The sequence below is a fragment of the Ambystoma mexicanum genome, chromosome 7p (assembly GCF_040938575.1).
Source record: "Ambystoma mexicanum isolate Mex_15411 chromosome 7p, UKY_AmexF1_1, whole genome shotgun sequence".
Taxonomy (NCBI): domain Eukaryota; kingdom Metazoa; phylum Chordata; class Amphibia; order Caudata; family Ambystomatidae; genus Ambystoma; species Ambystoma mexicanum.
The window spans coordinates 175,109,531-175,136,023 of NC_090939.1; the positions used below are offsets into that span (position 1 = coordinate 175,109,531).

Consider the following 26,493-nt stretch of genomic DNA (forward strand, 5'->3'; position numbering starts at 1 on the left):
GTCATGCTTCCTGGCACTGTGCGCATACATGGCAGTGCAGATGTCATGCTTCCTGGCACTGGGCGCATGCATGGCAGTGTAGGTGTCATGCTTCTTGGCACTGGGCGCATGCATGGCAGTGTAGGTGTCCTGCTTCCTGGCACTGGGCGCATACATGGCAGTGTAGGTGTCATACTCCCTGGCACTGGGCGCATACATGGCAGTCTAGCCTTCATGCTTCATGGAACTAGGTGCATGCATGGCAGTGTAGGTGTCATGCTTCCTGGCACTGGGCGCATACATGGCCGTGTAGGTGTCATGCTTCCTGGCACTGGGCGCATACATGACGGTGTAGGTGTCATGCTTCCTGGCACTGGACGCATGCATGGCAGTCAAGGTGGCATACTCCCTGGCACTGGGCGCATACATGGCAGTCTAGTGGTCATGCTTCCTCGCAGTGGGCACATACATGGCAGGGTAGGTGTCATGCTTCCTGGCACTGGGTGCATACATGGCAGCGTAGGTGTCATGCTTCCTGGCACTGGGCGCATACATGGCAGTGTAGGTGTCATGCTTCCTCGCAGTGGGCACAATCATGGCAGTGTAGGTGTCATGCTTCCTGGCACTGGGCGCATACATGGCAGCGTAGGTGTCATGCTTCCTGGCACTGGGTGCATACATGGCAGTGTAGGTGTCATGCTTCCTGGCACTGGGCGCATACATGGCAGTGTAGGTGTCATACTCCCTGGCACTGGGCGCATACATGGCAGTGTAGCTGTCCTGCTTCCTGGCACTGGGCGCATACATGGCAGTCTAGGTGTCATGCTTCCTGGCACTGGGTGCATACATGGCAGTGTAGATGTCATGCTTCCTGGCAGTGGGCGCATACATGGCAGTGTAGGTATCATGCTTCCTGGCACTGGGCGCATACATGGCTGTGTAGGTGTCATGCTTCCTGGCACTGAGCGCATACATGGCAGTGTAGGTTTCATACTACCTGGCACTGGGCGCACACATGGCCGTGTAGGTGTCCTGCTTCCTGGCACTGGGTGCATACATGGAAGTCTAGGTGTCATGCTTCCTGGCACTGGGCGCATACATGGCCGTGTAGGTGTCCTGCTTCCTGGAACTGGGCGCATACAACGGAGTGTAGGTGTCCTGCTTCCTGGCACTGAGTGCATACATGGCAGTCTAGGTGTCGTGCTTCCTGGCACTGGGTGCTTATATGGCCCAGTAAGTGTCATGCTTCCTGGAACTGGGCGCATACATGACCGTGTAGGTGTCATGCTTCCTGGCGTGGGCGCATACATGGCCGTGTAGGTGTCATACTCTCTGGCACTGGGCGCATACATGGCAGTCTAGGTGTCATCCTTCCTGGCACTGGGTGCATACATGGCCGTGTAGGTGTCATACTCCCTGGCACTGGGTGCATACATGGCCGTGTAGGTGTCATGCTTCCTGGCACTGGGTGCATACGTGGCAGCATAGGTGTCCTGCTTCCTGGCACTGGGTGCATACATGGCAGCGTAGGTGTCATGCTTCCTGGCACTGGGCACATACATGGCAGTGTAGGTGGCATACTTCCTCGCTGTGGGCGCATACATGGCAGTGTAGGTGTCATGCTTCCTGGCACTGGGCGCATACATGGCAGCGTAGGTGTCATGCTTCCTGGCACTGGGTGCATACATGGCGGTGTAGGTGTCATGCTTCCTGGCACTGGGTGCATACATACCATTTCCTTCTTGCCTTCATGCTTTTCTTGCAGCTTCAGGTTAGCAGACACCTAAAACATGATAACAAACAGTGTTCAGATGTGGAAAATTCCAGGGCAAGCATCCAGTATCTACACGGCCTCGCCCTCCGCCTGGTGCCAACTCTACAATCTTAGGTGCCGAGTTACAAAGAGGTTACTCTGACTTGAAACATGAGAGGGCGATTTGATTTACTGAGCAGAGTAAATGCGTACGTTTGGCTTAACCTTGCAGATAGGAGTAAATCAGAGTTAGTCGGGCTAACTCTATGGTGAATTGGCCCTTCAGTGAGGACACCACTACTTCATAACATGAACGTGCCGGAGGAGGACACCTGACCTGCTTTGCCCTCTGGTCTCTATGGCAAAGCAGTATGCAAAGGTGTCAACTTTCAAGCTCTATGGGCCCGATTCGTGGAATATTTGCCCGGCTCAAAGTGAATTTGCACTGCTAAAAAAGTGACTTGGCACTGCCGACACAAACCCTGATTCATGGAACCGTGCAAAGTGTATTGTTGCAGTGCAAAGTCCGGACAAAGTCAGCGCAAAGTCATTTTTGCAGTACAAAATGACTGCATGGACTTTGCACTGCAGACATACACTTTGCACAGTTCCATGAATCAGGGTTTGTGTCGGCAGTGCCAAGTCACTTTTCAGCAGTGCAAATTCACTTTGAACAGGGCAAATATTCCATGAATCGGGCCCTATATCGTGTCTCATTGACGCACCCTCATACACTGGCTGGTCAATGTAAGGGTAAAAACGCACATGGTGCACAAGGCAAACCTCCGTGCAGCAGAGGTGCTGGCATATGTGCACCGAATCCTAATGTCCGTAATGAGGGGGGCGTCCTCCATCTCAACCTCTTAGGTGATCGGGCAGGCGTGCCTCAAGCAAGAATGGGCTCACTATAGGGAGGAAAGCTCTGAGGGTCTTCGAGCACAACCGTGGGACGTTTGCAGGAGCTCACTGGAACCAAGACCGTGAAGCCTCCATCACACACTTGAAGAGTTGGCATCTGAAAGGTGCAGGCTCAGCGTGGCAAGCTACTGGGGGCAGGTCGGGTCATTAAGTTAAGTGGGACCCAGCCAGTGCAATTTTTTTATTTGTTTTTTGCATTTATAAAGCACACAAGCAGCCCGGGGGCATCGTGGCGCTGTTACATAGATAACGGCTTAGTTACAGGGAACTTATATTGAGACATGTCATAGTACCAGCGCAGCCTGCTAGAGAGCAGTAAAGCCTGTGTTGCCCTTCCTCACTTTACTGATTTTACGAGAGGAGAACGGGCTTCATCAAAAATTAGGCGTCACTTTCATCTTTCCACAAAGCAGTCAGTGAGGGCTACTGTGGCAGACATGCATGGCGCAGTGTGTGTGCCAGGATCCTGCCGCGCATAGGCGGCAGAAGCACATAGTTACACCCACCCCCCTGCAGGACCAGCTCATTGCATGTGGACCCCCTGCAGGATGCCACAGGTAGATCAGCAGAAGGGACACGGCCTGCAGCAGAGCCACTGACCTTGAGGAGTCAGAGCCCTGGACTAGACCCTGGAGCAGAGCAGGAACCTTGGCGGCAACTGAACAAAGTTCACATCGCAAAGTGGGGTGACGGCAGAGCATGTCGTTTGCATGCTGGTAAAATAAAGTGCAGTTAATCGAAAAATGTTATAATTATCGGGGTTTTTTTCTACGTGCGGACCCGGGAATCGAACCTGTTTTGCTCTGCGTCGTCTTGCTTCCAAGATGACCACATTGCCACTGAGCTATTCTACCCGTGAAACGTGAGCCTCTTTTAGGTTGCCCATGACTACGGACAGGGCTGTTCATGCCCTTAGAGAAATGACAACTGGTGGCCCTCCTGTCGGTCAGCGGTGGATCAGCCAGCGCTGCCTGCAGGAGCAATCTGGGTCTAGCAGGGCCCTCAGGGGTTCCTCGGCATGTTTTATCATAGATCCAGAAATGGCCATGACAGAGGTGGATCAGGCAGCGCTGCCTGCAGGAGCAATCTGGGTCTAGCAGGGCCCTCAGGGGTTCCTCGGCATGTTTTATCATAGATCCAGAAATGGCCATGACAGAGGTGGATCAGCCAGCCTGCCTGCAGGAGCAATCTGGGTCTAGCAGGGCCCTCAGGGGTTCCTCGGCATGTTTTATCGTAGATCCAGAAATGGCCATGACAGATCCATGAAGGAGGATCCAACAGGCTAGATGGCAGAACCCCAGCGTGCGCAGGGGAGGATAAGGGCGGGTATGATTACCATCATGGCCTCCTGCACGGTCAGGTGTGGCAGTAGCATGTCGTCCTGCATGATGTAACAGGACACTTTCCGGAAGGATCGCAAGTCGCGGGGCTGCCCGTTGATGAGCACCGATCCTTTCATGCCAGTCTCTCTGAAATAAAATAACCAGACATGAGGAAAAGAGAAATCTTTGCAAGGAATCAATAAGGATTTGGGTATGAAAGAATATTCACAAGTAATCGGTAAGGTGGTGGGTAAGTAAAATATTTCACAAGCGGTCGATGAGGAGGTGGGCAGGTTAATTAGCGTCTTGTCAATGGATCACAGGTACATACAGTAGGGTGACCAGACGTCCCGGTTTTGCCAGGACTATCACAGAAATTGGAGCTCTGTCCCTCTTTTTCAAGAGTATGTTTCCGTTGGAAACTGCAGTGGTCCCGGTTTTTGGTAGTATGTTTTCATAGCTGGCAGGCACAGCTTGCACATCAGAAATGCTGCATTTTACAACTTAAGATAGTGTAACCTTGTGATAATTTAGTGATGCATTAATTATAATATGTGTTTATATGAACAGTAACACTTAAACCCCCTTCTCCATACACTACTGAAATGTAGTGCCTTGACAGCCACTTTCAAGAGTTAGGGGGTCATTATGAGTTTGGAGGTAGCCATGGCGCTGTTAGCGCCATGGCTGACTCCAAACCCGGGTCCGGGTCCGGTCTGACAGAATGGGGACTTACCAGGTCATTCCGACCTTGGAGGACCCGGTAAGTCCCCACTCTGTAGACCATTCCCCATTCCCATTTGAGTCCCGATAGGGCTCAAATGGGAATGGGGAAGGCGCTAATTACGGGCCCGTTATTAGCGCCCTGGTCCCTTAGCGGGACCCGCAAAGGACATGTGGTCAGACCAATTGGGCGGTAAGGGTTTAACGGCACCGGCATCATTACCGGTGACCGTTAACCCTTACCGCCCAACTCAGAATGAGGCCCTTAGTCCTACTTTAATGTCAGTTGCCCTGTCCCGGTTTTTTACTTGTTAAACCTGGTCACCCTAACATGCAGTGATATTGATAAATGGGGCACTGATTGTGCAGTAACACATGGGCAGGTGGGTACGAGCACTCCTGTCAAAGACAGACAGATAGATACTAAGAGAGTGTAAGAGAACGAGTGATGAGAGGAAAAGAGTAAAATAAATTGAAAGAGAGAAGGCACTACCACTAACGAGGGCTACTTCCTGTTTAAGAGAACTGCGTGAAAGACATAGCTGGAGTCGCATTCTCTTCAATAATGTTATGGCTGTGGTGCAGTCGGCAGATTCTATGGCCTACGCAGGCCTATTCCGCTGTTGGTAGAGGAAGGGTGCATGGCAAAACGTGGAGTCAATGTTACTGATGCGCTGGGAAAGGTTAGAAAGTGTGGAATCAGTTATAAGAGAGAGGGGCCAAAGCAGAGGCGTTGCTAGGGGGGGCTGAGGGGGCTATAGCCCTGGGTCTTTTGGTTGTAGCCCCAGATAGAATCTCAGGGGCTACAACCAAAGGCGTAGCTAGGCCCAAGTCCCAACAATCCCGACATTAGTGTAGCCCCGGATCTTTGCTAGACCTACTAACACCCCTGGGCCAAAGGACATAAGGTGGTCACGTTTCCTTAAATGAGAAAGGGGCAGGCAACGTCTGCTGTATCACTGAAGGCAGAGAGGGGCCATGACGCGTGAGCCGACAGTACAGATAAAGGACGAGGCAACCATGGAGGAAACAAGGGCGGATGCCAGGCACAGACAGAAATGAGCCTGGAAACATGGACTGGTCACATTTGATGACAGAAAGGTGGTCTAGGGAACACAGGCTGAGAATGCTAATGAACAGAGAGAGGGGACAGGGAACAGTAGCTGATATGGCTGATGAGGAGAGGGAGGCGTCCCCAAACAGGGCCCATAAAACAGATGAACATAAAGAAGAGAGAGACCAGGAACCATGGCCTGGTCGCAATGGTCCACACACAAAGGGGTTGGGAAACAGGGACAGATATTACCAACAAACAGACAAAGGGTTTGGTGAACATGGGCTATTGCCACTGATGGACAGAGCCTGGAACCAGGGAAGACGGGATCAGATAACTGATGAACACGGTGATGGACCAGGGAAACATCGACTCATATATATAGACAGAGAGACAGGCTGCCGAGCATGGCCAGCAGCAATAATGAACAGGAGCAGGGAACATGAAAACAGATGGGGCCTAGGAAGATAAGCTGATGTCATCAATGAACAGTGAGAAGGGCCGGGAAAGATGGGCTCACATCAGCCATGAACAGAGAGAGAGGCTGGGGTAGTTCAGTGGAAGTCATTGATGAACAATGAGAGAGGCCTCCCAACAAGATTGATAGCGTTGATCAATAATAAGCAGAGTCACGGCCCAAAGGACATGAGCTTATATCACTTCTGAATGGCGGGAGGAACCAGTAACATGTGAAGGGAGGGCCCTCAACACATGGGTTTATATAACTGATGCATAGTTGAGGAGAGCAAGAACTTGCGAGCATCAGGGAGAGGCCCACAACATAAGGGCTGATATCGCTGATTAAGAAAGAGAAGGACCAGGAACCAGGAACTGATGGGTAATGAACCACAGACTGATAGCACTGATGAAGAGATGGAGGTGCCAGGCAATATCATGGGCCTAATAGCAGAGGAGCCTGGGAGGAAGCATACGAGCACCTGGTGACTGCCCCCAGGTGGTAGCGCTGCACGGTATAAATCAACATAACATATGCTAATTTCACTAATGTACATTGAGGCATTTATTTATTTGTATTTATTTATTGTATTTGTTATACGCCCAAAACTCTAGGGTGCCACGGCGTAGGTTACAAGGAAAATGTACAATCTTACATGGAACAAGGATACATACAGTCTTACAAATTGTCGAAAAATACAACTGCTCCATTAGGCATACAACAGTGAGGGAGGAATAAAGGTGATGCTGAGTAGGTGCGGGCAAAGAGGGAGTCTTGCTGTGATAGGAGGTAGTACATGTTGAAGAGGGGACAGAATGATTAGCTGATATATGAAAGTATTTCTGAAAAGCTTGGCTTGGTGGTCTGTACATTCATGGTCCAACCCGTCAACGGCCATTGCTACACAGTCGACATGCGAGACTCTTCATCGGTTTCACTGACCTGTATCCTGCCAGAATGTTCATCAAGGTGGATTTCCCAGCTCCGGAGGGCCCCATAATTGCCACAAGTTCGCTGCTGCCAAACTTTCCTGAGATTCCTTTCAGCAGCGTCTTGAACCCTGGACATGGGGGAAGCGGCAGTTTTAGCACGTTCACCTCATCACAGTCTTTTTTTGTTGTACCGCTACCTTGGGCAACTTTCTCAAAGGAAGGGGAGCTGCTTTCCTGCTTGATCATGACATGATCAAAAAAGGCATCCATATGGGCAAACCTTCATGTAGAAATATTGTTTTTCAAAGAAAAGAAGCAAACAATCATTCAACTTTCCAACACACTAAATCAATCTTCACTGTGGTATTTGGGAAATTAAAAGTAGTGAATAATGTAAAAACCTTAAGTTTGGCAGTACAACAATCCATGACCCACCATATCTTTGCTAGTGTTTGTTAAACACGCCCCAATGCCACAACCACAGGGCTAGCAAGACTGTTCTGCCCTGAGAATCCCTAATACGGGTGAATCCAGGTATGAGGTTTTCTGCAGCCCTGATAAATGTCCTGTCTTGGCTGATTAAGCTTAGTATAAAGTAGCACTGCCCTGCAAGACAAAGACAATTTTCTGGAGCAAAAGGTTTGCATTTTGGCTATTTTCCATACCCACAATGCCTTGCTGATGTGGCTCTGTTCTGGAGGTGAACTTCCAGAGATAGTTACAAGGCGGTGCTGTGGCATGTGTGACTTGGCTCAATTATTATAATAGTGATTACACATCTAATACACCACATTCCTAGATAATTATACCTTACACAGCGCTACTCTTGGCAGAGTAATGCACTCATGATAGAAGCGTGTCCTCAGATACACAACCAGGTAAATACTATCAAACGATGCCTTCATTTGATTTCATGATGTCAACATTACACCATGGTTCCACCATATCCACATGTCTTCGGTGGATGCTTGAGGTGCAGCTGAATTAGCAAATAGGGACGATGTTGGATATTGATGGCAAAGCACAGTATTACACATGTGCCCCTAAAATGAATAGTAAAGCCGCAAGAGCGGCAGTGTATTAGAAATGGGCATGCCGAACTATAGGAAGATGTAAATGAATCTGTTCCTTCTCAAAACAGAGAGTTTATTTTTATTTCAATGTCTTTCTCTTCTGCCCTTTCTTTCTGAAACAGTTATAGCACACACACACACACACAAACCTCTTGCCCCGGTTGCATAAGACGTGCCAAGCTGAATGAAGCATTTGCCTACAACTGCTACCCTGGCCACACATGTGAATGCAGCACTGCCCCTTCGAATATAGTGGGGACTCCATCCAAGATCTAAAAAAGGACCGGAAAAATACTCCATGGTTCCCAAACAAATCGACAACGTGTGACGTCACGGGACATCTCTTTGCACTGGATGATGGGGCAGTGCACTGGGGGTGAGTCGAGGGGAGGGTGGACTGGCTAAAGAGGGAGCACCCCTTAACAGATCTATGCAGGGCTGGTGCTAGGTCGAGGCAGGTGCAGACACCAGCCTAGTGCAGTACCTGCCAGGGAAACCATTGCTCCTGCAAACGCCCTCTGATTTCATACATCCGTATCTATTTCATAAAACATGTTGTGGTCTTTTTCGGTAACTTCAGCAAGATTTGGGATAATTGTGTTCATTTCATTTAGACAGGGATTTTCCTGCTAATTCTCCCTCAGGCTCTTTGAGAGTTACATTGTTTGCTGTCCCTGATAGTTTTGGAATTTCACTGGCCCGGCGTATCCTCCTGGATACGCACCAAAACCGGTGCGCACAATGGAAGATTGTGGGGGAAGGGTGGGTGTGGGGTGAAACTCAGTTGCTGCAAATGTTTTATTCCATGCTCTTTTCATCGAATTATAAGAGCTGGTTGTTTTAGTCTTGCAGAGTTCAGTGCATGGATCCTCTGTGTTGCACTGATGCATAAACCAAGTTTATTTTGCTGCCGTGCTTGACTGAATCGTTGAACGGTCGCTTACCCGAAACCTATTCTGGATTGTGAAGGTGTCTGCATCTAGGACACCTGAATTCTAGTTTGTATTCCTACTGTAAATACATCTGGCATCAGGGTGCTGCTACCCTATTGAAATCCTATATTGGAATAATACAGCACCTGAGTCCAACAGTGTACTGACATGTTATCTGAATATTAATTATGATTGCTATTGATATTGATATTTTATTTATATCGCACTCGTACACAGGTATTTCAGAGCGTGAAGCTCGTACACAGGTGTTTATGGCATTGCATTCTTACTTTGGATTGTTGCAGTACTTGAATCCTACTTTGAATAGTTGCGGTACCTGAATCCTATTTTGAATAGTTGCAGTACCTGAATCCTACTTTTAATAGTTGTGGTACCTGAATCCTACTTTGAATAGTTATGGTACCTGAATCTTACTTTTAATAGTTGTGGTACCTGAATCCTATTTTGGATAGTTGTGGTGGTACCTGAATCCTACTTTGAATAGTTATGGTACCTGAAGCCTACTTTGAATAGTTGCAGTACCTGAATCCTATTTTGGATAGTTGTGGTGGTACCTGAATCCTACTTTGAAAAGTTATTGTACCTGAATCCTACTTTGAATAGTTGCGATACCTGAATCCTATTTTGGATAGTTGTGGTGGTACCTGAATCCTACTTTGAATAGTTATTGTACCTGAATCCTACTTTGAATAGTTGCAGTACCTGAATCCTACTTTTAATAGTTGTGGTACCTGAATTCTACTTTGAATAGTTACGGTACCTGAATCCTACTCTGAATAGTTGTAGTACCTGAATCCTACTTGTAATAGTTGTGGTAACTGAATCCTACTTTGAATAGTTACGGTACCTGAATCCTACTCTGAATAGTTGCAGTACCTGAATCCTACTTTTAATAGTTGTGGTACCTGAATCCTATTTTGGATAGTTGTGGTGGTACCTGAATCCTATTTTGGATAGTTGTGGTGGTACCTGAATCCTACTTTGAATAGTTATGGTACCTGAATCCTACTTTGAATAGTTGCGGTACCTGAATCCTACTTTGAATAGTTGCAGTACCTGAATCCTACTTTTAATAGTTGTGGTACCTGAATTCTACTTTGAATAGTTACGGTACCTGAATCCTACTCTGAATAGTTGTAGTACCTGAATCCTACTTGTAATAGTTGTGGTAACTGAATCCTACTTTGAATAGTTACGGTACCTGAATCCTACTCTGAATAGTTGCAGTACCTGAATCCTACTTTTAATAGTTGTGGTACCTGAATCCTATTTTGGATAGTTGTGGTGGTACCTGAATCCTATTTTGGATAGTTGTGGTGGTACCTGAATCCTACTTTGAATAGTTATGGTACCTGAATCCTACTTTGAATAGTTGCGGTACCCAAATCCTATTTTGGATAGTTGTGGTGGTACCTGAATCCTACTTTGAATAGTTATTGTACCTGAATCCTACTTTTAATAGTTGTGGTACCTGAATCCTACTTTGAATAGTTACGGTACCTGAATCCTACCTACTCTGAATAGTTGTAGTACGTGAATCCTACTTTTAATAGTTGTGGTACCTGAATCCTACTTTGAATAGTTACGCTACCTGAATCCTACTCCGAATAGTTGCAGTACCTGAATACTACTTTTAATAGTTGTGGTACCTGAATCCTATTTTGGATAGTTGTGGTGGTACCTGAATCCTACTTTGAATAGTTGCAGTACCTGAATTCCTGAATCCTATTTTGGATTGTTGCGGCATATGAATTTTACTTTGGTTTCATAAGGTACCTAAATAGGACCTTGGTTGGTTTCAACACCTGAAGGCTCCTTTGAACTTCCATGGATACCCAAATCCTACTTTGTATATCACTATTTTATATAGCTCTTCATGCTAGATATAGCATGCCCGTAAGCACAGTAATAGTAGGCGCTATAATTACCCATTTGAATGGAATTCACTGTATTAACCTCAGACTGGCTGATTCGGCTGAATAAACGGCTGCAGAATGGCACAGTTCTCTCAAGTCAACACTTATTCGCTGCACGCTTCCCAGCTATTTGCATTATTGAAGGACCTGGATTACTTACCGTGCTGTAATATTACAGTACTTGAATGTGAAGCATTTTGGAACACTGCTCCACTTAGCGCTGCTGTCAAGATTACTTTAGTCTCCCTTCGGCTGCATAATCAATCTTTGATTGCACGAGACAGAGCAGCATCTATTCTTGCACGCAGAAGTGCGAAGAAACATTCAATGCCGCCTTAATCGAGTTTTAAAATCACACAAGATGCAGGTTTTGAAACCTTTTATTGGACTAACTGCACTACGCAGAAATGTTACAAAGCCTTGGCTTTTAAAGCCCCAAAGACTTCTTCATCAGATGCTGCAGAGTAAAGCCACAGAGCCTTGAATACAGAATACATTCCTGCTCCGGCCCTCCCCCACCAGAGCTAATCTGCCCAAGAATGACTTGACCCAAATATTCCACAATGGAGTCAGGCACCTTGCACGAGGCTCAGATTTTCCGTTCTGGCATGGTTGTACTTCGCCATCAGCCTTCTGTGTTCTGGGACAGGAGTTTACCCACTTTCCTTAACATCTGCATGGTGTGAGGAGGTGGACACTGTTTCAGACAAATACTTTGAGAATACTGGAGTTCTTCACAGGCCTGATTACCAAAGCCTTTTCAATTAGTGCTTACCACTGAAAAGCCATTTGTTAATCAGGCCCAACTGTTTTTATTTAGGAATGTGTAACACGAGTAGCAAAGATCAATGCTTTTAATATGGAATGTGTATAACGAGAAGCAAAGGTCACAGCCTTTATTGTGGCCACAAGCCCAGAGCCGGTGGGCCATTACCACCTAAGGTAATGCCCTGGGACCCCGCGAGGGCCTTAACAGAGGCCCCAGGAGCATTAGCATTAGCCGGTAAGGGCCCGCCAGCGAGGGACTGATTACCATTAGTATTCTGGGGTTTGAAGTCCCGGGATACTAATGGCGTTGTTATATTTTTCATTCAACATTTGTTTTGCCATTTGAAAAGGCGGCCGCAGTACGCGTTAGTTCTAGAGACACTAGAACGCGCATACTCCTTTATTACTACGAATCAACAGAGTGCCATTTTGGGCCAAGTTGATCCGTAGTAATGAATGGGGAGGTGAGTGAGGAAGCTTTCAGACCCGGCGCGCGATGCAGGCAAATGCGTACACAGGATTACACTGTGGTATGGCTCGCAATTGAACCAATCCAAGTTCCTGTGGCATTGGCGTGCCGGGTACTTACATGTAATCTGTACGAGTAGCAAAGGTCACTGTTTTTATTAAGGAAACTCTATGAGTAGATAAGGCCCCTGTTTTTTTAAAGGAATGTATACAGCAAGTAGCAATGCCCACTGATTATTTTTTATTATGGAATGTGTACTATGAGTAGTAAAGACGATAGTTTTCATTATGGACTCTGTTTCTAATTAAGAAATAAACCCAGAAGTGCTGGGGGTGGGGGATTCCTGGTCAGGGAGGGTTTACTGCTATTATCATCCTCGTATGCTTTTCCAGGATCTTAATAGTTATTTTTAATGTTGAAAAATGCATTAGTCGCCGTCCCTAAACCAAAAGAAAATGACTAAACAAGATGGCCGCCATGGACAAGGGATAGAGGAACTGCATGTAGTTCCTTCTCCCTTTCCATGGCAGCCAATGCTACACCATTGATTCACTGGAACAGCGGCCATGTGTGTCCCTTGTGACTTGGAGCCTATCATACCTGTAGGGGCTGGAAAAGACCGTCTACCACTTGGAGGATGGGCGTATGGGAATCAACTATTGTGGCAATAAGCCCTAAGCCGTCGGGCCATTACCGCCTAAGGTACTGACCCCGGGGTCCATAGTTATAGGCTCGAACGTAGCGAGGGCCTGAGCAGAGGCCTCGGGGGCATTATCATTAGGCGGTAATGGCCCGCCATGTGAGGGGCTTACTGCCATTAGTACTCCAGGGTTTGTAGCCCCGGGATACTAATGGTGCTGTTATATATTTAATTCAGCATTTGTTTTGCCGTTTGAAAAGGCAGCCGCAGTACGCGTTTGTTCTAGAGAGACTAGAACGCGCATACTGCTTTATTATTAGGGATCAACGAAGCATCATTGCGGGCCAAGTTGATCCATAGTAATGAATGGGGAGGTGAGTGAGGAGGCTTTCAAACCCGGCGCGCGATGCACACAAATGCATACACTGGATGGCTTGCAATTGAGCCAATCCACGTTCAGTGTTTCCGTAATTGTAAATTAGAGCCAATTAATGAATCAATATGCTCAACAAGGGGAAAAAGTAACATGAACATGTGAGCTGTAGTTGCTCCGCAATCTTTCTTGACCTTTTTATTTTTAATTCCCCACAGTCTAATCTGAGCTTGTCAGCCTTATTATTGTTCAACACTTTGATTCATGCATCTTCCTGCCAGGTTTCCAGAGGGCAAGGCGGGCATATATTGCTGTGCCCTAATTATGCACCATTTAATGGCCCCAGGCCGTATGGCAGGGAACAAAGGCACTGAGTATGGATGCCAGCGTGCAATGGATTTCACCTTCTCTTTACAGGCAGTTTATCTGGAATTCAGCAGCGGCGGCACATATGAAAGAAACCCTTTCTGCACAGGTGAGATGTTCCCTCAGTTAATCCAGCTCACTGAGCCATGAGTCAGACTCCCTCATTATGGCCCTACTGCAGGGCGTACGCTGGGCCGCAAAGGTTATCTGAACACTGGATTTGGAAACCACGCTTCATTTCCCCCTGCTTAGCTATCATCTGACTTATTTGCATACAGTCACATGAAGTCACTTCCTTTGTTAATTCTACATCCTGTGTGAATGCCAAAGTTGAGGTACAAACACTCAGTCCTAATTAAATATTTCCCAAGTACACTATATGGCCCATCACACTACAAATAATAATAATGCGTGTACTTCTATGGCACGTCATGCCAAATTTCTCCGGCTTCTAATTGCTGTAATAACAGGTGCTATTAACCCAATGTAATCCACTTTAGAAGGGCAACAGGCTAAGTCAGTCCTGTTTCGGGATTTGAACTTGTAAAGTAAGGCTGATCTCAAGTCAGAGACCCGCAGTGTACTTACCTTTCAGCTATCCATCCAGACAAATGCAACCTGAAGCCGCACTGCACCACTAATTCAGGACATTCACTTTAAGTAAAGCATGTTTAAAGCAGCTGTTGAGAAATAGTGGTGAACTAAGAGCTAGGACTACATTTGAAGTGTGATGAATTTCATTTAACGTCAACGTCATGGTGTGTTAGGCAGAAACCTGTGCAGTTCCCTTGGGGAACACTGCAAAAGATTTAAGACTACAGGTATAGCAGTAAACCCACTTGGTAGCAGTCTGTACCACCCAGATTTACCTGGTAGCTGTGGCTGAGCAATCAGACTTCCCTCAAGAAGAGTTAGGCAGTATGCAAAGTATACACAATATGTACCCGGACACAATAGCACAAGCAAACACTGACCAGAGCTTGGTTTCAAAAGTATATAGTTATTGATTTATTAAATACACATAAGTGGAAATCACTCTAGCAAAATATAGTAAAAACACTTCAAACACAGTTATGATGAAAGCAGTTTCAACCCTTACTCCTATCTAGACAACTCTAAGTTAATACCACATAATTAAAACAGAGGTGAGCGCTTAACGTTAGATGACACTCTAGTAGGTTAGGGAAAGGGGTAAAGAGAAACAGAAATGGGTTAAACACACCACTCTAAGATCCAGAACACTTGCAATAGGCTCAAAGAAGCACAAAGTCACAGGTGAGCAAAAGTCACTAGGCAGGGCCCACTCTTAGAGTAGCCGGAGCAAAAATGTGCCCAAGATCACACTGTTATTAGGGATTCAAAGTCTTGCACAGAGTTAGAAAGAGTTTAGTGTGGCTTAGAAAGTTTAGCCAAGGTGCTCCAGGCACTCCCAGGTTCGAAAGCCGGGGGCTAAATCTACCCCGTACAGTCGGTAGCAAGGGAAGCCAGGCGGAACACGGTACCTTAAGCGGAAAGGATCCTCCAGCGGTGGCAGTTGTTCCAGGCAGTGGCAGCAGGGCTCGACGTCGGTCAGGGGAGAAGAAGTTCTCGCTGAAGAGCAGAAGAAGAGGGTCGTTGCACTGCCCGGGAAGAAACCAGCCGCGGAGTCCTCCGGTTAAAGGGTTGTACCGACTTTCGTGGTTGGGGTAAAAGTGGTGGGGTTCCGGTTGCCGGGGTGCTTGGCACTGGCAAGGCGGCCACGAGATACCTCGAGAAGCGAAAAGAAGGCGAAAACTGGTTGTCCCCACCAGTCAAGGGAAGGAGCCACTCCGCTAAGAGTTCTCCTCGGTCGTCGGGAAAAGTGGTGAGACGGTTCAGCAGGGCTCCACCGGGTGGTGTCGTCGAAGCAGGTCGGCTCAGCTCTTCCCTCGTCGGATTCTTGGTCCTGTGGCGACTTCTGAAGTTCCAGTCCCCAAAGCCCTGCTTTTATGCAGCAAACCCCCATTCACCCAGCCTAGCTGTCACTCAAACATGCTAAGTGGTGAGCCGGCCGGCTCACCACTTGGGCCAATCAGGACGGAGTGCGACTTGAGTTACCAAGGTAACTCAGTCCAGGGTGCCTAAATCCCCCTCCACCCCTCCTAAGTACCCCAGACAGAGTGGCACCACTTTGGAAGGCTTCTGTGGAGAAGCCCGCCAAAAGTGGAACAAAGGGCTCCACTTTGGGTCAGAGTTACAGAGGCGAACACCAACGCCATTTTAGAATCAAGTTTTGGCAAAAAGTCCCAACCGGAGTTATAAAAATAAATATATAAAACCGGCGGTATGTTTAAGGCTACTGTAAATAAATAATTAAATGTGTTAGCCTAAAACAATGGGAAATCCCATAGGAAAATATTCGCGGTCGAATATAAAACGTAGTTTCCACTGCCACCAGCCAAAACTCGATCAGGGGGGACGGAGACGTGCCCCCTCGACTAACAGACCCTGGGGCAATCGAATTGCCCCAGCCAGTACGTCCACAATATGATGGTTTGTACTGGTTCTGTTCAGGATTCAAGACTAGCAAAGTCTTTGGTGACTTTACATGCCCTGGGAGACAGTAGTCAGTCCCAGGGTATGGAGTCTATGTTGGGGAGTCCCTAGGACACCCCTGGGTCACGGCACAGAGGGTGCTGTGTAACCCACATCACAAAAATACATGAGGCCCTATGGAGTAAAAGACCCCATAGCCCATTCAACACAAGGTTTAACCAAGAAAACACACTTCAACATGTCCAAGAGTGAGGGTAAAAGAGTCTCACTCTTGGCAGGAGAAAAAAAGAAACCCCAGAAATCCAGCAAAGCTGCTGGGGGACTCACTAGGTAGGGAAATTCAGCCTAAACAGAGAATTCTCCCTAACACTCGCCCCCCCCAGACTAAGGGACAGGAGGATTTAATCCACTCCTGGATGAACCTCATACCTCTAGTCGATGATATACATCCTAGAGAGTCCATCAGCATTTTGATGGTGACACCCTGACCTGTGCTCAATGGTGAAATCAAACCCTTGCAGGCAGATTGACCATCTCAATAGTTTTGGATTTTCCCCTTTCATTTGCATTAACCATCTCAAGGGTTGGTGGTCAGTCTGAATAACAAAAGTAGAACCATACAAGTATGGCCTAAACTTCTTCAGTGCCCACACAATAGCAAAGCATTCTCTTTCGATAGTTGCCCACCTTGTCTCAGGATCCTTCAGTTTCCTACTGATGAAGCAAATGGGGTGCTCCCTACCCTTCTCATCCAGTTGGCTTAGAACTGCACCTATACCTACATTGGAAGCATCAGTTTGTACAATGAAAGGTTGGTGGTAGTCAGGAGCTCTCAATACTGGAGCTTGGCAAAGAGCTCTCTTCAGTTTTTCAAAGGCCTGATTGCACTCCTCATTCCATTTTACCTTTTTAGGGAATTTGGGAGAGGAGATTACATTCAGTGGAGAAGCTATGGTCCCATAGTTCTCAATGAAATTCCTGTAATATCCAGTGAGGCCTAGAAAAGCTCTCACTTGGGTTTGAGTAGTTGGTGTTGTCCAATTTTGCACAGCTTCAATCTTGCTGGGCAAAGGCCTTATTTCTCCACCTCCTACCTCATGTCCAAGGTAGACCACTTTACTTTGACCAATCTGGCATTTACTGGCTTTGATTGTCAAATGGGCCTGTTCCAGAGCCTGCAACACATGTCCTAGGTGGTTCACATGCTCTTCCCAGGAGTGGCTGAAGACTGCAATGTCATCCAAGTATGCCATGCAGAAATCTTCCATCCCAGCCAGAACTTGGTTCACCATCCTTTGGAATGTGGCAGGTGCATTTTTTAGTCCAAAAGGCATGACCTTAAACTGGTACAAGCCAACTGGGGTTGAAAATGCAGTTTTCTCCTTGGCATGGTCTGTCAGGGCTATTTGCCAATAGCCTGACGTCAGGTCAAATGTGCTGAGGTACTTGGCTGCACCAAGTTTATCCACCAACTCATCTGTCCTGGGCAAAGGGTGGGCATCAGTCTTGGTGACTGCATTTAGAGCTCTATAGTCCACACAGAATCTCAAGTCTTTGGATCCTGCCTTTGGTACTAACACAACTGGGCTAGACCATGGACTAGTAGAGGGCTCTATTACCCCGAGATCAAGCATCTTCTTGACCTCTCCTTTGATGTGGGCTCTGATATGTTCTGACATTCTGTATCCTCTGCTTTTGACTGGCAGACAGTCACCAGTGAGTATCTCATGCTGGCCCCAAGGGGTCAAGCCTGGTGACAGTGAGAACAGGGAGGCAAACTGATTTAACATAGATTTGCACTCCTCTCGTTGCTCAGGTGTCAGGTCTGAAGAGAGGTTGACTCCTTCAACTTTTTCATCTAAAGGCACACCTCTGAGGAGATCAGGGAGAGATTCACTCTCTTCTTCCTCGGCAGCTGAAGCTAGAAGCAAGGCTCCTACATCAGGTCTGGAGATGTATGCTTGTAGTCGGTTGGTGTGGAAGACTCTAGGAGCTTCCCTGGGTCTGCCCAGATCCACCAGATAGTTGACCTCTCCAAGTTTTCCCACAACCTTGAAGGGTCCCATCCATTTGTCTTGCAAGGCCCTCTGCCTTGTTGGGAGCATAACTAGAACTAGCTGGTCTTGAGTAAACTCGACCATGTTAGCCTTCTGGTCGTGCCAATGTTTGACCAGGGCTTGACCAGCTTTCAAGTTGTCACTTGCTTCTGCCATCATGTGTGACATTCTCCTCCGGAGACCTATCACATAGTCAGTCACTCTGACTGGCTTGAGGGGAGGAGCACCTTCCAATCCCTCCTTAATCAGGGCCAATGGACCTCTGACTGGATGGCCATAGAGAAGCTCAAAGGGAGAATAACCTACTCCCTCCTGAGGGACTTCTCTATAAGCAAAGAGAAGGCATGGCAGTAGAAGATCCCACTTCTTCTTAAGGGGTTCTTCTAAAGCACCTATCATGCTCTTCATGGTTCTGTTAAACCTTTCAACCAACCCGTTTGTCTGAGGGTGGTATGCGGTTGAGAACTTGTAGGTAACTCCACAGGTTTTCCACATGGCTTTCATGTAGTGGGACATAAAGTTTGACCCCCTGTCAGAGATTACCTCCTTAGGAAACCCAACCCTGGTAAAAATACCAAGGAGGGCCTTAGCCACAGCCGGAGCTGTAACAGTCCTCATAGGAATTGCCTCAGGGTACCTAGTAGCATGGTCTACTACAACAAGGATAAACCTGTTGCCTGAGGAGGTTGGGGGATCAAGGGGACCAACAATGTCAATCCCTACCCTCTCAAATGGGACTCCCACAACTGGGAGAGGCACTAAAGGTGCCACATTCTTGGAACCAACCTTACCAGAAGTCTGGCAGGTATGGCAGCTCTTACAATATCTATCTACTTCAGCCCCCATCTTTGGCCAATAAAAGTAGAGTGAGAGCCTTTCCTTGGTCTTCTTGAAACTCAAGTGACCAGCCAAAGGTATCTCATGGGCTAGTTGTAAGAACTGTTGTCTGTTCTCTTGTGGGACTACAAGGCGTTTATAGTCTCCAGGTTCAGACTCGGTGGGTTCACTGTAGAAGAGGCCATCTTCCCAGTGTAACCTATACTTCCCAGGCTCTTGCCCATCAGCTTGAGAAGCTGCCTGGTGGCGGAGACCTTCCAGAGTTGGACATTCTCTTTGCCCCTTACGAAAAGCTGCCCTGCTAGGCCCACCTTCTGCCAGTAAAGACTGCAGCTCAGGATGGTCCTCAGGGTCCAAATCTCCAATAAGGTCGGGGCCTCCTTCTAGCTCTTCCTCAGAGTCTAGCTCAACCACACAGGGTTGTACCTCCCTCTCAGCCTCAGCTGGAGGTGGAGTTACAGGTGTAACTTTGGACAACCTAGGGGAAGTCCTTGTTGGAAGCACTGGAGTGCTTGCTGCTGGCTTTTTCCTAGGAGTTTTGGGTTGCCCCTTTGCTCCTGATCTGGTAGTTACTGCAGTAAGTTGTTCCAGTGGTAGAGGAGTGATTTCTGTCATCATCTCCTGAGATAACCCTCTCAGGGTTTTCTCTCTTGCAGGTTTTGTGAGTTCCTGTAACCTTTTGCTAGGGGGTCTGGGGGTATGAGATACAACTCCAAGAGCTTTGAGGTCATTACCCAACAGAACCCTACCTGGCACTTCACATTGTACACTGACAGGTATTTTTACAGCCATATCATTACATTGGATGAGAACTGGTAACTGGGGACACATCTGCACAGGCCCACCAGCTAACTTGGTGAGGCATTTGGGTGCCTTAGCAACATCCTCTGCCTTGAAAAATGATTCATCCACCACAGTTATGCTGGCTCCAGTGTCCCTAATGGCAGGAGTCTCCTGACCATTCACCTGGACACTGTCCTTATAATACTCTTTAGTATTATCTGGGATAGAGTTATAGACATCTAAATTCTGTTGTTCCCACAACCCCAGAGAGACTAAAGAAACACTAGCTGAGACTCCAGTGGGTTCATCAGCTAGTAATAGAAAGTTTCCACTTGCCATATGTACTTCCTCTTCTGGAGCGAAGGCTAAGGAGGCAAGCTGGACCCCTGAAGGTTTACCCTTACATCTGGGATCTCCTTTCACATGGTCAGTAGCCTTACAAACAAAGCATGAGCCAAAGGCTCGCTGGAATGGAGGCTTGTTCTGACCTCCTTCTGGTCTGGGACCAGAAGGTACACTAGCCTGATTTGGTTTCCCTTGTGGTTTACCCTTATAGTTTTGTTTGGGGCCCTCTTTGGAATTTGTAGTATTAGAATTCTCTTTGGAGTCCTTTTTAGACTGTTTCTCCCCATCCTTCTTCTGAGTTACCCCAGAATCCTTGTGTGTGGCCCTGTTGGCAACCCACAAGTCAGCAGCCTTAGCTAGCTTCCGGGAATCTAATTCCCTGGAATCAGCCAAGTGTTGTCTGAGCTCAGGAGAGCAGGCATCATAAATAGTCTCCAACATAAACAAATTCTTCATACCTTCATAAGTGTTCACCTTGTAACCCTTAATCCATCCCTCTAAGTTTTTCAAACATTCACTCACCCAGGTAGCCCAAGGGGTACCATCATGCTTTTTGAGGCTCCTAAACCTCTTAAGATACTGGGAAGGGGTCTTCCCAAACCTAGCTATCAAAGCTAGTTTCACACATTCATAGTCTTTCCTATCCTCCTCCCCCATCTCCATTACCACATCAGTTGCAACAGGGGGAAGCCTAGAGAACAACCAGGTGAGTAAGTCATTTCCTGTGATGTTCTGGAGCCCATGATTATATTCAAACAGAGACAACCAATCCAACACATCCAACTTAGGCTCATACATACCAATCAATTCTTTAGGCATCCGGGGTCTTTTAGGACTGGAACTTCTAGAGGAGCCAGAGAGAGAAACATTCTCAACAGATAATTTCTTCATTTCTAAGTCATACTTGAGCTCCATTTCCCTTAGCCTTAGTTCTTTGTCAGTTTGAGCATTAAGTTTCTTATACTCCAATTCTAGCTTCATTTTCTCCAGTTCATAGTACTGAGGACTAAATGTGGGACCTGGTAAAGGTCCAGTAGGTACAGCAGGTAGAGCAGGCAGAGGCCTAGGGGGGACAGTTACAACAGCCTCACCCTCCTCTTCTGACTCTTCCTCAGAATCATCAACATTTTGCTCCATGTTAACTTCAATACTGTCATCTACAGTGGCTGGAGTGGTAGGTGCCTCTGAGCCATCACCCAGACTTTGGTTAGCTAACAATCTTTCAATCAGCTCCATTTTCTTGCCCTTAGTCAGGAGGTCCTTATGTTTACAGAGCACTCTTAAACAATCAGCAGTTTTGGCTGCAAGGGACTCTTGACTATAGCTTTCTATAACTGACATGTTAGAGGATTACCTTTACAGTGCTAAGCTTTGTGGTTAGTTGCACTAAGGTATCTAAAGTACAATAAAATGTATACTCAATACAGATCCCACCGCTGTACACCAGTGTTAGGCAGAAACCTGTGCAGTTCCCTTGGGGAACACTGCAAAAGATTTAAGACTACAGGTATAGCAGTAAACCCACTTGGTAGCAGTCTGTACCACCCAGATTTACCTGGTAGCTGTGGCTGAGCAATCAGACTTCCCTCAAGAAGAGTTAGGCAGTATGCAAAGTATACACAATATGTACCCGGACACAATAGCACAAGCAAACACTGACCAGAGCTTGGTTTCAAAAGTATATAGTTATTGATTTATTAAATACACATAAGTGGAAATCACTCTAGCAAAATATAGTAAAAACACTTCAAACACAGTTATGATGAAAGCAGTTTCAACCCTTACTCCTATCTAGACAACTCTAAGTTAATACCACATAATTAAAACAGAGGTGAGCGCTTAACGTTAGATGACACTCTAGTAGGTTAGGGAAAGGGGTAAAGAGAAACAGAAATGGGTTAAACACACCACTCTAAGATCCAGAACACTTGCAATAGGCTCAAAGAAGCACAAAGTCACAGGTGAGCAAAAGTCACTAGGCAGGGCCCACTCTTAGAGTAGCCGGAGCAAAAATGTGCCCAAGATCACACTGTTATTAGGGATTCAAAGTCTTGCACAGAGTTAGAAAGAGTTTAGTGTGGCTTAGAAAGTTTAGCCAAGGTGCTACAGGCACTCCCAGGTTCGAAAGCCGGGGGCTAAATCTACCCCGTACAGTCGGTAGCAAGGGAAGCCAGGCGGAACACGGTACCTTAAGCGGAAAGGATCCTCCAGCGGTGGCAGTTGTTCCAGGCAGTGGCAGCAGGGCTCGACGTCGGTCAGGGGAGAAGAAGTTCTCGCTGAAGAGCAGAAGAAGAGGGTCGTTGCACTGCCCGGGAAGAAACCAGCCGCGGAGTCCTCCGGTTAAAGGGTTGTACCGACTTTCGTGGTTGGGGTAAAAGTGGTGGGGTTCCGGTTGCCGGGGTGCTTGGCACTGGCAAGGCGGCCACGAGATACCTCGAGAAGCGAAAAGAAGGCGAAAACTGGTTGTCCCCACCAGTCAAGGGAAGGAGCCACTCCGCTAAGAGTTCTCCTCGGTCGTCGGGAAAAGTGGTGAGACGGTTCAGCAGGGCTCCACCGGGTGGTGTCGTCGAAGCAGGTCGGCTCAGCTCTTCCCTCGTCGGATTCTTGGTCCTGTGGCGACTTCTGAAGTTCCAGTCCCCAAAGCCCTGCTTTTATGCAGCAAACCCCCATTCACCCAGCCTAGCTGTCACTCAAACATGCTAAGTGGTGAGCCGGCCGGCTCACCACTTGGGCCAATCAGGACGGAGTGCGACTTGAGTTACCAAGGTAACTCAGTCCAGGGTGCCTAAATCCCCCTCCACCCCTCCTAAGTACCCCAGACAGAGTGGCACCACTTTGGAGGGCTTCTGTGGAGAAGCCCGCCAAAAGTGGAACAAAGGGCTCCACTTTGGGTCAGAGTTACAGAGGCGAACACCAACGCCATTTTAGAATCAAGTTTTGGCAAAAAGTCCCAACCGGAGTTATAAAAATAAATATATAAAACCGGCGGTATGTTTAAGGCTACCGTAAATAAATAATTAAATGTGTTAGCCTAAAACAATGGGAAATCCCATAGGAAAATATTTGCGGTCGAATATAAAACGTAGTTTCCACTGCCACCAGCCAAAACTCGATCAGGGGGGACGGAGACGTGCCCCCTCGACTAACAGACCCTGGGGCAATCGAATTGCCCCAGCCAGTACGTCCTCAATATGATGGTTTGTACTGGTTCTGTTCAGGATTCAAGACTAGCAAAGTCTTTGGTGACTTTACATGCCCTGGGAGACAGTAGTCAGTCCCAGGGTATGGAGTCTATGTTGGGGAGTCCCTAGGACACCCCTGGGTCACGGCACAGAGGGTGCTGTGTAACCCACATCACAAAAATACATGAGGCCCTATGGAGTAAAAGACCCCATAGCCCATTCAACACAAGGTTTAACCAAGAAAACACACTTCAACATGTCCAAGAGTGAGGGTAAAAGAGTCTCACTCTTGGCAGGAGAAAAAAAGAAACCCCAGAAATCCAGCAAAGCTGCTGGGGGACTCACTAGGTAGGGAAATTCAGCCTAAACAGAGAATTCTCCCTAACACTGTGAAAGTACACTACGATGCCAAGACAGTGCTGCCTAAGCTACAGAAACCAAAAGCATGTATTTTCACGTTTGGAGGTGAACAACCCATCCCGCTTTCTGTGGCGTTTTTGGCCAAGGTGGAACATCGAGGGTCGTCCATCAGGGCCCGATTCTATGTCACAACTGTCAGCAGTAACACCCTGTTGAGTTGTGCGGCAGAAGAGGCATTGGGCATTGTGAGTTTTGCATATGCAGTGTATGTGGAGGATGTGCCAGTGCTCCTGATGAAGTGCAGTAAACTGTTTGAAGGCATCAGGCACATGGCAGGTGATCCGGTGAGGCTTCACATTGATGAGTCCATCCAACCTATCACCCTAAAACACAGCTGGGTTCCATTCCATCTGTGGGACCTGGTAGATAAAGAGCTGGACAGCCTGGTTGAGTTAGATATCATCGGGAAGGTTGAGGGGCCGACGCCTTGGGTCTCCCCCATTGTCATCGCCAGGAAACCTAAACAACTGGACTATGTGCATATATGTGTGGACATGTGGCTCCCAAATAAGGCAATCAAGCGGGAGCGTCACATCACCCACACAATAGAGGATATTATCGCTGAGCTACAAGGGGCTTGCTTCTTCTCTAACCTGGTACTTTGGGCCGGATACAATCAGGTGGTGCTACACCCAGACTCGCTGTATATAACAACTTTTACCATGCATCGTGGCCTTTACCGTTACAAGCATCTGAGCTTTGGAGAGTCGTCGGCGGCAGAATTTTTTCAAAACATTATCCGCGGGGCCTTCGCAGACCTGGATGGCATCTTAAATATCAGCAACAACATCCTGGTCTATGCAAGGTCGGAGGCGGAGCACCTGACAGGTTGGCTAAAATGCTTGAACGGCTGAAGACTCTTGGGTTGACATTGCACAGAGACAAATGTGAATTCCCGAGGAAGACTATTGAGTTGTTTGGCCTTGTGTTCAAGGAAGGTGGCGTGTCACCGGATCCTTGGAAAGTAATGACATTTAGGAGGCACGTGCCCCGAAGAACGTGTCGAAGGTCTGGAGTTTCTAAGGAATGGTCTCATACTGTGGCTGGTTCATTAGGAACCTCTTATCCCGGTCAGAGCCTTTGTGGGCGTTGACTAAGAAAGAAGTCGCATGGCAGTGGGGACCCCTTGAACAGGCTGCGTTCAAAGATGTGAAGGGGGCTTTAACAGCAGAACACACCATGGCCTTCTTCGACGTGGCTCTGCAGTCAGAAATCGTGATGGATGCCAGCCCGTTTGGTCTGGGAGCAGGGCTCATGCAGACGGATGCCAATGGGGAGATCCTGCCTGTCGCCTCTGGCAGCAAGGCGCTGTTGGAGATGGAGCAGTGGTACTCCCAGATCGAGAGGGAGGCCCTGGTGGACCTGTGGGGTTGTCAACATTTCCATCTCTACGTGCTGGGACGACCAGTGACAGTAGTCACGGACCACAATGCTCTGCTGCCCATACTGGCTGGGTCGTCATCCAAGTCACTTGTGGGATGTCTTAACCCACTCATCCGAGCCCTGCAATATCACTGTGCATTGCTGGCAGCGGAAACATCAGAATGACCACTGGAAAGCATGCTGCTCGCTCAAAATCACCAGAAGATGCGCAGTGAAAACCTGAAAAATAGGCAGCCATCCACTTTTGCCTATTTTAGTGAGCACAGGAGATCAATGCCTAAAACCACCATTGGGCTACCCACAAAGCAGCCTGAAACCACTTGGAAATAGCAATGCTGATTGCAAAAGAAACAGAGCTAGCTTCCAAAAAAATATTTTCTTGATTGTCAAAAATTGCTTAAATCATGGCTCACAAAATCACCTAAAAGATCCAACCTCTTTGTTGGGTGTTCCACATTACTCTGCTGCAAGAATCCACATCAATACAATGTCAGCAAGAATCATATGCTATCAAGCAAAATCCTATTTTAAAGATACTGATGAAAAGACAGCTGTCAAAAATGGGTGCAATACCGGTACTCACCACTACCAGAAGCCAGCGTTTTAAACCATTTCTTTGTAAAAGTTGAACAGGGAACCCCAAACTATGCCAAAGAAAGACTTGCTGAGCGGTGGAGACAATGTAAAACTATATTCTGAAATGACTTGAAGGAAGCAATTGTTTAATGTATGTATTAAAAATGTGGGTTATGTTGTAAGAAGAGACAATTTGTAGACATTGGTTGCAGAGGTAAAAAGTGTTCCCACACTGGGATCAAACAGATTCCACACCTTTTCCCTGGACAAAAGAAGCTTCCTTCTGTCCTTGGCCAAGAGATTGACAAACAGTGTGAAGGGGAACTAGCCAAGGCACCCTGGCATGTTGCTCTCAGTCAAGACAATGGATTCTTTGGGATGAATGGAATATTCAGATTTGGGTGTGACTGGTCAACAACTGAGCTGGGAGAGACAGGGCATGTGACCTCTGAGTCAAGCCAGCTCTGGGGGCGGACCAGACTGGGATGTGGTTTTAACATTGCACCAAATATATGTTTAAGGAAAATGCTTCTAAAATATTGTAACAAGCTGACAAAAATGTACAACTTTGAGATTGTGACAATGAAAAATTCACCCACAATTTAAGACTAAGCTGGGCGCCGTGTGATATTCTGAGACCAAACCCCGGAATGATCAATAGCACAGCTGCAGTGTTGTTGCTGTGAACCTAAGAACTTAC

The 26,493-nt window shown here is 47.3% G+C and overlaps 1 protein-coding gene across 2 annotated transcripts in view; it reads right to left on the bottom strand.

Annotated features, from left to right (window-relative positions):
- ABCG1 (ATP binding cassette subfamily G member 1) overlaps window positions 1–26,493 on the bottom strand; it is a 133,550-nt gene that overhangs the window by 46,559 nt on the left and 60,498 nt on the right. For both annotated transcript variants that reach the window (XM_069636016.1, XM_069636017.1), the window contains exons 3-5: window positions 7,149–7,266; window positions 3,987–4,119; window positions 1,712–1,762 (exon numbers count right to left, since the gene is read on the bottom strand). In XM_069636016.1, the coding sequence (XP_069492117.1) occupies window positions 1,712–1,762; window positions 3,987–4,119; window positions 7,149–7,266 (302 nt within the window). The remainder of the gene's footprint in view (window positions 1–1,711; window positions 1,763–3,986; window positions 4,120–7,148; window positions 7,267–26,493) is intronic.